The sequence below is a fragment of the Amphiprion ocellaris genome, chromosome 3, assembly GCF_022539595.1.
Source record: "Amphiprion ocellaris isolate individual 3 ecotype Okinawa chromosome 3, ASM2253959v1, whole genome shotgun sequence".
NCBI classification, from domain to species: domain Eukaryota; kingdom Metazoa; phylum Chordata; class Actinopteri; family Pomacentridae; genus Amphiprion; species Amphiprion ocellaris.
This window is the reverse complement of record NC_072768.1, coordinates 31,893,907-31,906,789: the sequence shown is the minus strand read 5'-3', so window position 1 is coordinate 31,906,789 and position 12,883 is coordinate 31,893,907. Positions and strand designations below refer to the sequence as shown.

Below are 12,883 nucleotides of genomic sequence, written 5' to 3'. Positions count from 1 at the left end.
ACTAAGCACTTGTTCTTCAAACTGAAATGATCCTGAAGTTGCAAAGATGGATGGTGCCAAAAATGTCATCAGTAAATTACTATGCCATTATCTGACAGAGGGAACAACCTTCTTCCAACTTAAGAGGCTATTTATGTCAGGGACAGATGGCCTGTGGTTATATAAATTTCAAGAATGCAGTGTAACACCGTTCCTAGCTGGTGTATTGACCTGTAAGTCAACAAAGCTGACTAATAATTGAGACTAAATGTCAAAACCAAAACCTATCTCTTCTTTTCTCTTATTTAGTTGTCTTCTTTGAATGAACAAATTGATTTTTTTTTATTTTTTGATTTTTTCTGTAGCCGTAAAATTGCTCACTGTTGTATGTAGATGTGTTAATTATGCTAAAACAATGATTTAATTAGTCAATTAGTCAAAGGCAAGGAAATGTCTGCAGCTTTGATAATTGATATTCATTGTGAGGATTTGCTGGGTTTCTCTCAACTCACATCTCACAGAACTGTCATGTCGTTCCACTCTGCTTCCATCTTTGTAAAATCTCTTGGTTGTTAATAAGGCAGAAGAAGCTGTTTTAAGTCATCAGCAAGGGATCTGGTAATTTCTAATTGGTGCATTATTAATTACATTTTAGCTGAACAATTAATTGAAAAAAGATTCGATTAAAATATAACGAAAACTATTTTTGTCTCTTATCAGTTAATTTTTCTGTACAACACATTGCCACTTTATAAGGATTTAATATGTCATTCTGATATTTGATCTTAATTGACAGTGCAGTTGTTTTAGTGATGTTATTTCATGAGGATGCAAGATAAGCAATCACAGTTTTAGTGCCATTTTTCCATGTTTATTTCATCAACACATTGAGACGTAATTAATGTGTATCTGTTTTGTGTTTTTATATTTGGACCTAACCAACATAATGCATCATTTGGGCAGATTTGCGGACATCTGACAGTTTTTCGAGTGAAGTTCCACCTCTTTCTGCATAATACTGGATATGGTTAGGAAGATGTAATGTAAAGCGTTTCCATGTCATCATCAGTTTGATTATGATCATTTTTGCATGTAGAAATACGACAGTGATACATTTGCATCATAGCATTCTGCCAAGGAATTTTGCTGTAATGAAACTAGCGATCCACTCTTGTGCTTTTTGAGGACGGAGACGAAGCGCATACAGCATAGACACCATTTTGGTGGTTTCGCAAGCTGCACATCTGCGTTCGCTGACTTACCTCCTGATGAGAGCCGTCGTGTTGTCTGCTGTGTGCTCCAGTGTTTACATAAGTGCTACTTACACACTTGAAAGCTCATATCTTCTGTATAACATAAGTAGTTTTCTAATCTGTTTTGCAAGATATGAGTAATTACCATCTTCACAGAAAGGGCCAGAACAGGAGAGAGGGGGGTGGATGTATGCAGCGGCAGCCATCTTGAGTTGACACCAAAATGGAGGCCATGCTGACTGCCATGTGTTAAAAGCACGAACACCTCTCTGGCCTGCATTTACATCTGTATAAAATATCGACTGTACTAATCCTGACTAAGAAGGGCATAAGAAATAGGATGGAAAACTGAGAAGCGGCTTCTCTCCCCTGAAGAGCAAATGATGGTGCAGCCGCTAAATCTGTCCCTCTACTCTCTAAATTCTCTGCATACAGTTTATCTCGGTTTCACTTTGTCCAGACCAGTCAAGATGATATGTCCTGCTTTCTTTTTGCTGTTTCTGTTTGCCACTGCACCTTATCCTCTCCCTATCTGCTCGTCTGTCTCTGCTTCATCCACAGGGCTTCTTGAAGAACGAGAGGGACAACGCCCTCCTGTCAGCCATCGAGGAGTCTCGCCGCAGGGTCAGTATCTGCCCAGTGTCTGATTCCTTTAACTCGTCAGGAGCTACAAATCCAAAGTCAGAATCTAAGCCAGACAGACCTATAAAACTCACATCTCACTATTGCTATCATTATTTTTCAGCCTTTGCAGGTGAAATGGATGAATTAATGGACAACAGACAAGATGCAGCATTTAGACTGTAGTTTCCTTGTTTGCAAGTTAATTTTACAAAATCATGAGTTTTCAACACTGCAGTGTGTATGAATATTAGCACGTCATGATACGGAACACTTAAAAACCAAATTTTTTTAGCAATTTCTGCTTGTGATCTAAAAGTCCTTCTGGTGTGAACCTTTGGGGAATGGTTTTGAAATGGCTTCCCTGATGTGCGGAGCTAATAGGCCCTGCGTTTAATTAGCTGCCGTTCCCATTATCTCTCCTCACTCCCTGAGAGAGGGGAAAAAAGAACTTGTGTGCAAGGGTGGAAAAAACAAATGCACAGAGGATTAAAAAGAAAGCAGATGTTAGATGTACTTGCAGATTTCGATCTGATTGCTTTAATTTTTATGTGGCGGGAAATTTGGGCTGTTGAACAAGACATTTAATCTGAGTCCAGTTTCACAGAAACCAATCGACATGAATATGATTAAGATTTTCATTTTTATTTAACAAGTCATGGATTTTTAAGTCAGACATCAATACCAATTAAAAAAGTCTGATACTGGTACATTCTATGATAGTATTTCTCATAGAGACATAACATCAAATGATTATTGTAAGAATCCAGCAAATTTAATTGTTAGAGAAATGTGTAATTAGTGTAATTATACGGATGCCACATAAGTGCAGGGTTATTAAAGAGTTCCAATAGAAAAATGACTTTTTTTACCATTAAAGAAATATGGCTGTGATATGTACTGACTAGGATCATTACTATTTTAAAAAACAAACTTGTCGCTGCTTTCTGATGTACAAACCATAGAAGTAACCATGACTTTTCATTTGCTCAAATTCATCTTCAATATTTCTGCAAATTATTGATTCCATAATACTTTTTGACACACTGCAAGTCTGACAACTATAAACGTTTAAAGATTTGACAGACAGGCAGGCACTGACCAAGTTAACCCAGTAAATGGTGGCTTTAGTCTAGATTTGTCTCCCTAAGCTGTAGATTCAATTATCTCACGTTCCCATTATCTCACTTTTAAGTCTCTATGGAGAATTAAAATAGACTGTACCAGGTCCTGGCGGAGTAGTACAATCTTGACAGGGTTCTGCTGCTAAATCCAGTATGTGTGAAAGATTGTGAGTGTGACATAGGTAGGCTTACTTTACATAATGTACCAATTAGTTCCTATGTGCTGCATGTGTGTACCTTAATGTAATACTTTGTACCTTCATATTCACACTATGTGAATCATCTGCATGTGCAATAGTTGGTTTACAGCAAGAATTCAGTAAACTTTCTTCATAACAAGTCTGTAAAACCTGCTAATTTAAAATGAAGCAAAATGTGAGAATGCCCAATCTAATGTGTTGCAATACGCATAGTAGGATGTGATGCATGTTTCCTACCATCATATGTTCAGACATTCCTGCTGGCTGAAGAGTACCATCGTGAGTCCATGCTGGTTCAATGGGAGCAGGTGAAGCAGAGAGTCCTGCACACACTACTCGGAGCAGGAGAAGACGCTCTGGACTTTAGTCAAGATGTGGAGGTACAGGACACAAGACGCAGAGATGGTTGGGAACTAAAGAAAAAAGTGTATCTTTACCAAGAGCGACGCACTTTCTTGGTCTGTCAGACACCTCAGATGTCCCGATTTTACTTAACAGAAAAGCTGATTGAGATATTTTTGGAACACTGGCTGCCGGGACTATGATATTTCTTATTAAAATTTAATATGATTTAGTTTTTGAGATTAGATTATCTCGGCCATTTAATTTGAAGCTCAAGAACTCACTGCACAGGCACCGCCAGTTTGACAAGATGTGCCATAAATAATGAACAAGTTTCCTAAAATAACACATCTACCACTGTTAGTTTTTAATAATGAAGAGACCTCAAGAAATGTCCATTTTGAGCTTTTCTCTTTGTTTGGTTTAAGAACACATCAACAGATTGTTCTTAAAATATTTTAAGTCAGTCTCAGTTATCCCCTACATCCCTACCATATAGTGGATTTATCAAATAATAGTGAGTAGTTGTAGACTTTGTAGAATTATTGATATATTTAAATGACTTCTTTGCTGAAATCATTGAGAAACAGTATAATTTTTTTTTTTAATTAGGTCACACAAAAAGCAGCTCTTTTGTAATATATTTTAACTTCTCGGACTGAATATGTCAACTTAAAAGCAAATCTCAAGTCTCTCAAGCAGAATTCTTGACACTCTGTACTCTTCACTGTCTACCCACTCATCTAAAATAACCAAAATAACTATTTCATCTGAGACTGAAGCTATTTTTATCTTCACCCAGAGTAAAATAAAAGGCTTTGATCCCGTGTGTCTTCTTGTTCTAGCATATCCCAGCGTGTATTGGGTAAAAGTCACCTCTGGACAGGTTGCCCTGATGTCTGGGGTGGAGCAATTTTGAAAATATAGAATATTTAGCATAAAAAAGGACCTATTTAAGATGCTTACTGGCAGATTACACACAAAACCTTCAAATAGCTGCTTGACTGTGTGTAGTTTATCTGTTAAATCAGTCGTAGCCTGTCTGTGTGTTATAGCCCAGCTTTGTGAGCGAAGTGACGGCTCCAGGAAGGAGTGCGTTGGACAGCGTGGAGGTGGCCTACGGACGACAGGTGAGTCACCATCAGTCCAATCATTTTGATGTACACTAAAACACCAGATTAGAGCACACCACTAGATGTAGCAAGGATGGTTTTGGATGATTTTAATACATGTGTATGCCTACCGCTGATACATCTGTAATGTTATCCATATTGAGCTAATATTAATACGATTACAAAACTATAGTGCTGATTTATTAGCCGTACTCTAACAAATCCAAAGAAAACACATCTCTTGAAAGTCAGTCCAACTCAAATGCAGTTAGTCTGTGATTCCAGCAGTTGGATCATTCTGTTGAAATGGGGTCACAGCGAGCCAGGAAGGGGCAGATCAAACATATTGATTGATCTATCTCTATGTCTCTTCACCATCACTCCTCCCCCCCCCATCATCCTGTCTGACCTTCTCTCTTGCTCTCCCCGTTTGTCTCTGATCTGCTGGAGGACGTGCTGCTTTAAATGCGTCTTTTTCCCTCCAACCATGTGCCGACACATCGCATGCGGTGTCATTTGTCTGATATTTGTCATACTCTTTGATGACCTCCTAAATGTTTTGATTCTTTTTCTGCTGTTCTTCGTTGTGAACCATTTCACTCGATGGTCGTAGAGTTTGCTTTTGCTCTTAAAGCTCAGAATGGAGTTGTAAGACTCATTTAAAATCCTTTTACTCATGAACTTGGGAAGACTCAAAATCAATCAATTTCTGGTGCTACTTTAATCAATCGTGGTTTTTTTTTTTGCCTTTTCTCACTTTTTTCATCACCTCTGTCTCCTTCAGATCTACATTTTCAACGAGAAGATAGTGAACGGTCACATTCAGCCCAATCTGGGAGATTTATGTGCTTCAGTCGCAGACAGCTTGGATGACAAGGTGAGAACATTAATCAGTTTATCGTGGTGAATTTAATTATTATTTTCAGATGTAGCAATTTTGTCTTCTGCAAAAAATACAGGTTAGTGTTGCTTCATGTGACTGTCACTCTCTACCCTCCAGAATGTATCGGACATGTGGCTAATGGTGAAGCAGATGACAGATGTGTTGCTGGTTCCAGCCAAAGACACCCTCAAGAGTCGCACTTCTGTAGAAATGCAAATGGCTTTTGTACGTCAGGCACTCAGCTTCCTTGAGAACAGGTACTTTTGCTTTTTTTTCTTTTTAAGTCCAGTAGTCGTGTGTTTGATGTTTTGAGTGAATAACAGTTAGCAGTGGGATTCTCCTTGGTCACAGTGCGCCTTTGGGGATGACAGTGAGCATGATTGGCACGGTAAAGGCAATAAGTCTTTCTGTTACCTTATTTAGAAGAAAACTATGCATTTTGCGGTGGCTTTTTTTTGTTGGACTACAATCCAGTGTTAAAGATGTATGCTGCCACCTGGTGTTCCACTAGCTACGTGGGGATGCAGGAGGTGGCTAATGTAGCTTAACAGCTCAGACAACTGGACATGCTGACTCTGGGTGATAGACATGAGATTTAATACAGCTGACCTGGGGAACATCACTGGAAGAGTCCAATGCCTGACTTTGGATGGACAAATTAGATCCGATTAGAGTTATTTCCCAGCAGAGCACACAACTTAGCTGGTTTATCTAGCCTCTATCGGCCTCTTGTGTAAAATATAGCAGGTGTGGTGGATGAAAGGGAAGTTGACTGCTTGAAGCCAAAGATGTTGTATGTAAGTTTCTGTTCTGCTTGTCAATAGTTGTTTGATAAATTACTATCAGACGCATTCAAAGACAAATTGAATTGCTTTTCTTATTGTCAGTTCTTATCATTTTGACGTTGGTGATTTTACTCCCTGCTGGCTAAAGCCTCTTTGAGAGTGGCAAAAATTCCGCTATGCAGCAAAAACTCTATCCAAACTACACCACGTTAGCTAGCTTTGTGTGTATGTGCATCTCCGCAGTTATAAAAACTACACCATGGTGACTGTCTTTGGAAACCTCCATCAAGCTCAACTAGGAGGGGTTCCAGGAACATACCAACTGGTTCGCAGCTTCCTCAACATCAAACTACCAGGACCCCTACCTGGCATGCAGGTACCGCACACACTGTTTAAATGTGAGGGTAAAGAAAACATCGTCCCTATCACACAGCCAGGCTACTTGCTAAAACTAAGATGACAGCATTTTGGCAGCTGTCAAGCTCTTCAGTAAACTTGGCAATTGCAGTCCACTAAAAGTCAGAACTGAGAACATGCCCAACGCTGCCAAATATCAGTGTCTTAATCTGCAAATTGATTCTAGCTCACAGATATTTGTAACCTCGAGTTTTGTGCTTAATTAGTTAATCAGAAAAAGCTGGTCTGTGCTGGTGAGAAACATAATCTGTCATTTAGATTTAAAACTTTCTTTGGCATTCATCTGCAAAAACAGCAAACTCAGCCACTGCTCCATTAGAAAAAAGTGCTGTTGTACTGCAGTTTTCATGAACATGTACATCAACGAGGTCTAAAATGTACATGAGCAAAACATAAATACATTCTGATTCCATGCAGACATGTATTCCAGAAGTTATGCTGAAAAATTAAATCAGTCAGAAAATATTGTGACCCCTCTATTAAATGTGTGTCCAATAGGATGGCGAGATCGAAGGTCACCCAGTGTGGGCTGTGATCTACTACTGCCTGCGTTGTGGTGATCTGAATGCAGCCATGCAGGTGGTAAACAGGGTGCAACATCAGCTAGGAGATTTCAAGACCTGGTTCCAGGAGTACATGAACAGCCCCGACAGACGGTTAGCACATAGTTTTTTTTGTATCTGTACGTGTCTAGATGCCAACAGAGGTCATGAGAGGTCAACCTCGTGTCATCTCTCACACCTCCTTTTATCTATTTTGCCACTTTTGCCCTTGTAGCCTTTCCCCAACTTCAGAGAACAAGCTTCGTCTACACTACCGCAGAGTGCTGAGGAACAGCGCCGACCCCTACAAGAGAGCTGTCTACTGCCTGATCGGCAAGTGTGACATCAGTGATAACCACGGAGAGGTGGCAGACAAGACCGAAGACTACCTCTGGCTCAAGGTGCAATATTTTTGCTGTTTCTGTTTTTGGGTTATTTGGTGAAGTTGAAGCATTGGCACAATGACCAGAGCACAAGCTGGTCTTTTTTCACAATTTAGGAATTATTAATGAAACTTAAATTGATTTTAAAAGCTTCACTGTTGGCAATCCTTGGACTGTGGGTTATTTATTGTCTTTCAGTGTTGTTTTTTGTTTTTTTTTTCTTTAGCAAAACTGACCTCCTTTGAAATAAAAAATGTTGCATTCTTCTTCCCATCATTTTTGCATAATGTGTACCATGTTTTTTTTCCCTGCAGTTGAACCAGGTGTGTTTTGATGATGACGGCAGCAGCTCTCCTCAGGACAGACTCACCCTGCCGCAACTACAGAAGCAGCTGCTGGAGGACTATGGTATGGACCTGCATTTCTAATTCACTTCTAGAAATAACTACAGATGTGAAACCTAAATTTCTTGAGATTTGAGATATATCATTTTGCTCCCTGCCTACCTCTCTTTCCATTATCATTTCCTCTGTAGCACTTAAGAAGCTGTTGCAGAGGAGGAACAGATGTGTGCATGCATGATACTTACCCCCCATGGAACAGACTTTATTTGAGTTAATGTTGGCTCATTGCCTCACATGGGCTATAACTATTTGTGCGTTGTTTGGAAATGAGCTTGCCTCCAGTCGAGGTTAAAACACTGCATCTCTGGGTGCCGAGCCGGTACGTGTCTACACACCTTTTCCAAATTTGGACAAATTATATTTCAGGAATACAGTGATCCAGCTTTTTCCTCTCCAGATGCCAGTTTCTATACCTCAGCCCCAGAAATCTGCTAGTAGAGAGTGAAAATCTGAGACACAGACTCACTAACAAACACTAAATTTTACACCGACATTGATGAAAATACTGCATTTAATACAGATCAGCCACATCATGACTCGTAATGTGGTTTACTTCTTTAGGTGAATATCTTCACCAGTATCTGTGCAATATGTGCAATATGTACAATATGTATCCCTCATGCATCCCAGGATATTTATTTTTTCTTGAACTTTTCTATATTCTTAACTTCCCAGTATGCTGAAATGTACAGTCATTAATGTCCACTGTTCTATGAAGTATAAACGTGTGCGCGCAGAAACGTCAGTTTGTAGGAATGGAAAAAAATAAATGGAAAGTTGAATAGCAAAATGAACAAAGCAGCAGGATCTGTCAGAAGTAAATTTGACTATAGATATGTAAATTTAAAACATTTCTTTTGTTGATAACTTCTGTATTCCTCAACAGAGAAATATGGGAGTCTGCTGGATAATTGAACAGCACTAAAGCAAAAAGCTATGAATATTTCAGCTTTGCTTCTTAGCATTCATGATTTTCCTTACACTTTGGTGTGGTGAAAACCTCTAAAAACTGCAGTACCCATAAGCCTCAGCAGCTGTTGCTATGGACTATGAGCCAGGTGTGACTCAGAGCTTTGTCATAGTAGGCAGGAACAAAAGTTCATGAGTCTGTTGAAGATTTGAGCCAGACGTTGTTTTTGAATTGATTTTTAAACCGTAAAATGTCAAAATAGCAACACAATCACTCATCATTTGTACTTATGATTCAAGCTGGGAGAATTTCTTGCCTGTAAGTTCCACACCTGCCAGCTACCAGCTTCCTGCAGAAAATTAAATAACAACTTCTAGTCCATCTCTCTGTGGGCTTTATCAAACACCTTCAGTAAACTGCTGCAGCGTAAAGCAGGGGAAACTGAGAGTGGATAAAAATGTTACCCCGCGAAGAGTTCAGGATGCTCGGAGCAAACTAGGTCGTACAGTGTTTGTCCAGCCACACGTCCTCCTGGCTGCATCACACTTTTCCCCTGATCTCTCCAAGAATTCTGTGTCCTCAATGTCTCAAACACAATGAATATTACAAGAAGGGACTAGGGGCACACTTTCACATAGTTCTTCCTTGAAGGCATTTGTGGCATTGCAGAAATGATGGAGGTAGTTTTGTGTAAGCTTAAAAGAGAGGTTTAAATCCTGCATATATTTTTACACCTGGTCAGTGTTTGCGGGAAGTGTGAGTGTTTATCAGATTGTTTTCGAGCGATATTATTGTGCCGGCAGCATCTGATAGCAGTCGTGTAAATTATAGATGGCACATTTGAAGCCATGAGCTATCAGACAGACTTTGGCTTTGACTGTGCATCCAAAATCAATTCAGAAATAAGACTGCCCATTTAAACGCCACATGCCCCGACACACTAAAAGAGGCGAGCGTAGGGGCATTAGGCCTTCCCTCCCGCAGACTTGTGAAGAGCGTAGTTTTATCCCCTGGGTGTTGCCTTCTCCATGGGTCGATCCTGCTCCGTTCAGATAAGACTGCAGACTCTCTCCGTGTCCCTCTCCAGTTTCCTTTCTCCCACTCTCGCTGCTCGGTGGGAAGTACAGCCTGAAGCCTCGTTCTGTTTTTCTCTCCACCGCTCGGCTCCCTCGGTCGTCTGGCACAGTGTTCCTTGTTGTCCTCCATCTTGCTTCACAGCGGGACATGAAGCCCAGAACCTATCTTCATTTCTCTCACATACTGCCAACCCTCTCTAGCCTCATCTGCTCCGTTTCTCTGTTCGCTGCATCCCCGTCCTCTCCTTTTACCTCTTTTTCTCCTCGCTCACGCACAGTTGTTGTCTGTCCTTCCTCCCACTGATTTTTGTCCTCTTTCCTTTTTTTTTTCTTACCCGTCGCATATGCATTTGTTCTTTCTCGTTTCTTATTTGCACACTCGGCTGCAGCCCTCACCAGCACACCCACACTCCTATCTCTCCTCCTTCATCCTTCTCTTCATCGCTCTCACCCTCTCTCTCCCCCCGTCTCTCATACGCTCTCGCTTTTTGAACTAAAATGCTGTAAGTCTGAGATAAGGCTATAAAATGGCTGACATGGTCCACCCTGTTCTACTCCCTCAAACTTTCAGCCAACAAGAGGATTAAGAATTATAATTAAAAAGTAAACTTGATGACTAAGTACCTGCGCTCGACAAAATGTTCTCAGATTTCCACTCCCATGTATAGAGTTGATGTGTAGGCCACGGGTGAAACCAGGTCTGTAGCTTTTACCCTTAAACAAATTAATATTAATTTACTTTTTTCAGAGTTGTCAAAATCTATTTCTTTTTTATTAAACACTCACATGGTGGTGATTTAAATAATTTTCCTTAATTAAACCTCTGCTCACATGCTGTAATTGTGTACAATTACAGGGTTAGTGCCTCCTCTTTTTTCTGAGTGTTTTTTTTGTTTTTAATTTTAGCTTTTTTAGTGTCTATAATTCTTATTAGTTTATAAAATTCTGTGAAATTTGGTGTGTAAAATTCTGCTTGCATAATTTTCAGCAGATTCAAACTTAACAGAATATTACTCCTCCAGTATGTTTAGTTTGCTGTAAATATTTATTAAGACCAAAATTAATTAATTAGTTTCTTGTTTTCAGTTTTGCTTTTGTCACAATTTTGTAAAGCATTTTGGGTGTATTTGTTTAGTGACTGTTAATATTCCAAAGCGAGGGTGCAGTTGGAGCTTTGGTGAGCTGTTAAATGTTGCAGTGTTATTCTTTGCTTGTTTGTTGGGGGTTTTTTGGCCCCAAAAGAAACCTTTTTTAGTTTTTGGGACATTTGGTCAATGTAGAATTCACATTTTGCACCGACATTAGAGGTCAATGGTGGTAAATGTGGATTTCCTAGTAGCCTGGCAATGTCTCTGGTTCAGTGCCAGTCAATTACTCTTTCCACAGTCACTAGTGAAAAAAAATAAGACAAAAAGGCCCAAAAATATATATTTGATATATTTGAAAGTTACAGAATTAAGCATCATATTTATTGTTCCAGTAGTAGTAATTACAGCAACAATTCCATGCGGCATCTCATGGTCATTTTTTTTTTCCTCAAAGTAATCAAACTCTCACCCTATAGAAAAAGTACTATTATTACTGTTTTGACTGTTTTAAAGCTGCACTTTACAATTTATAAGTGTCTGCACAAATACATCTGAATTTTTCCACTTGATTTCTGGAGTTGAACCTTTTTCTCCTAAGCTTGTTTGCGGGTTTAAAACTTTCTCAAACGGTTTATTTTTCCTGTCTCTCTTCCTAATTATCCCTTTTCTCTGATCTTGTCGTCCAACAGGAGAGTCCCACTTCTCTGCGAGCCAGCAGCCCTTCCTGTATTTCCAGGTGTTGTTCCTGACAGCTCAGTTTGAGGCAGCCGTGGCGTTTTTGTTTCGTGTGGAGAGGCTTCGGAGTCACGCCGTGCACGTGGCGTTGGTCCTGTACGAGCTCCGGCTGCTGCTGAAGTCGTCCGGTCAGAGCGCTCAGCTGTGTGAGTATAATAACCTTTTTATTTTACAGGGCGATAGAGACACATGAGGAAGAACTTTGAATCAAAAGTACTGCTCACATATTCTCTGCAGTGAGTCAGGAGCCCGGTGATCCTCCAATGGTTCGTCGCCTCAACTTTATCCGTCTGCTCATGCTGTACACTCGCAAGTTTGAGTCCACTGATCCGCGGGAAGCTCTGCAGTACTTCTACTTTCTACGGTGAGCAATCCTACGCTCTCAAAAAGACAGTCTGTTTTGTAGTTTTCTGATTCCAAACTAAAAGATTGATAAACGCTGTCAATTACTGTTATGCCCATGTTAATAACTGTGTCTTTCCACAGCAATGAAAAAGACAGCCAGGGAGAAAACATGTTCATGCGTTGTGTCAGTGAACTTGTCATCGAGAGTCGAGAGGTGAGTGACCTGCTTTTACACCGACACAAGCAGAAAATCCCTATTTGGTCTTTCGGGTTTCTTGAATAGAGTTGAAACAAAATAAAAAGTAATACTTTTGATCTAAAGGTTTTTAGTGTGTCGTTAAAGTGAGTCAAATTAGACAGATTAAATTAATGAGCTTTGTCCTTGTTAAGTGGGTAGCAGCTTAAAACAAAATTAGGCTGGAGACTTGATGAAAAACTAAATCTCTACTTGTGAAAGCTTTGAAGACTTTAATCCCCCCAAAAATTATTAAAGGTGTTTATTTTATAAATATTTTGACTTGGTCTAATCTATGAATCTTAATAATTATATGATTAAATACAGTATTGCTGCTATTATTGCTTGTCACAAATGTATAAAGTATTAAAACTTCTTCTGAAGTTTCAAAAATGATTTCTTTCGTTTGTACATTTGAAACTGATGTATACTGAACTTCCTGTCTTGCC

At 39.6% G+C, this 12,883-nt stretch overlaps 1 protein-coding gene across 1 annotated transcript in view; it reads left to right on the top strand.

The window, feature by feature from the left end:
* nup93 (nucleoporin 93) overlaps positions 1 to 12,883 on the top strand; it is a 36,406-nt gene that overhangs the window by 16,146 nt on the left and 7,377 nt on the right. The window contains exons 4-15 of the mRNA XM_023281904.3: positions 1,794 to 1,856; positions 3,429 to 3,557; positions 4,575 to 4,649; positions 5,416 to 5,508; positions 5,632 to 5,771; positions 6,543 to 6,675; positions 7,215 to 7,372; positions 7,494 to 7,659; positions 7,956 to 8,049; positions 11,809 to 12,000; positions 12,092 to 12,218; positions 12,341 to 12,413. Of these exons, the coding sequence (XP_023137672.1) occupies positions 1,794 to 1,856; positions 3,429 to 3,557; positions 4,575 to 4,649; positions 5,416 to 5,508; positions 5,632 to 5,771; positions 6,543 to 6,675; positions 7,215 to 7,372; positions 7,494 to 7,659; positions 7,956 to 8,049; positions 11,809 to 12,000; positions 12,092 to 12,218; positions 12,341 to 12,413 (1,443 nt within the window). The remainder of the gene's footprint in view (positions 1 to 1,793; positions 1,857 to 3,428; positions 3,558 to 4,574; positions 4,650 to 5,415; positions 5,509 to 5,631; positions 5,772 to 6,542; positions 6,676 to 7,214; positions 7,373 to 7,493; positions 7,660 to 7,955; positions 8,050 to 11,808; positions 12,001 to 12,091; positions 12,219 to 12,340; positions 12,414 to 12,883) is intronic.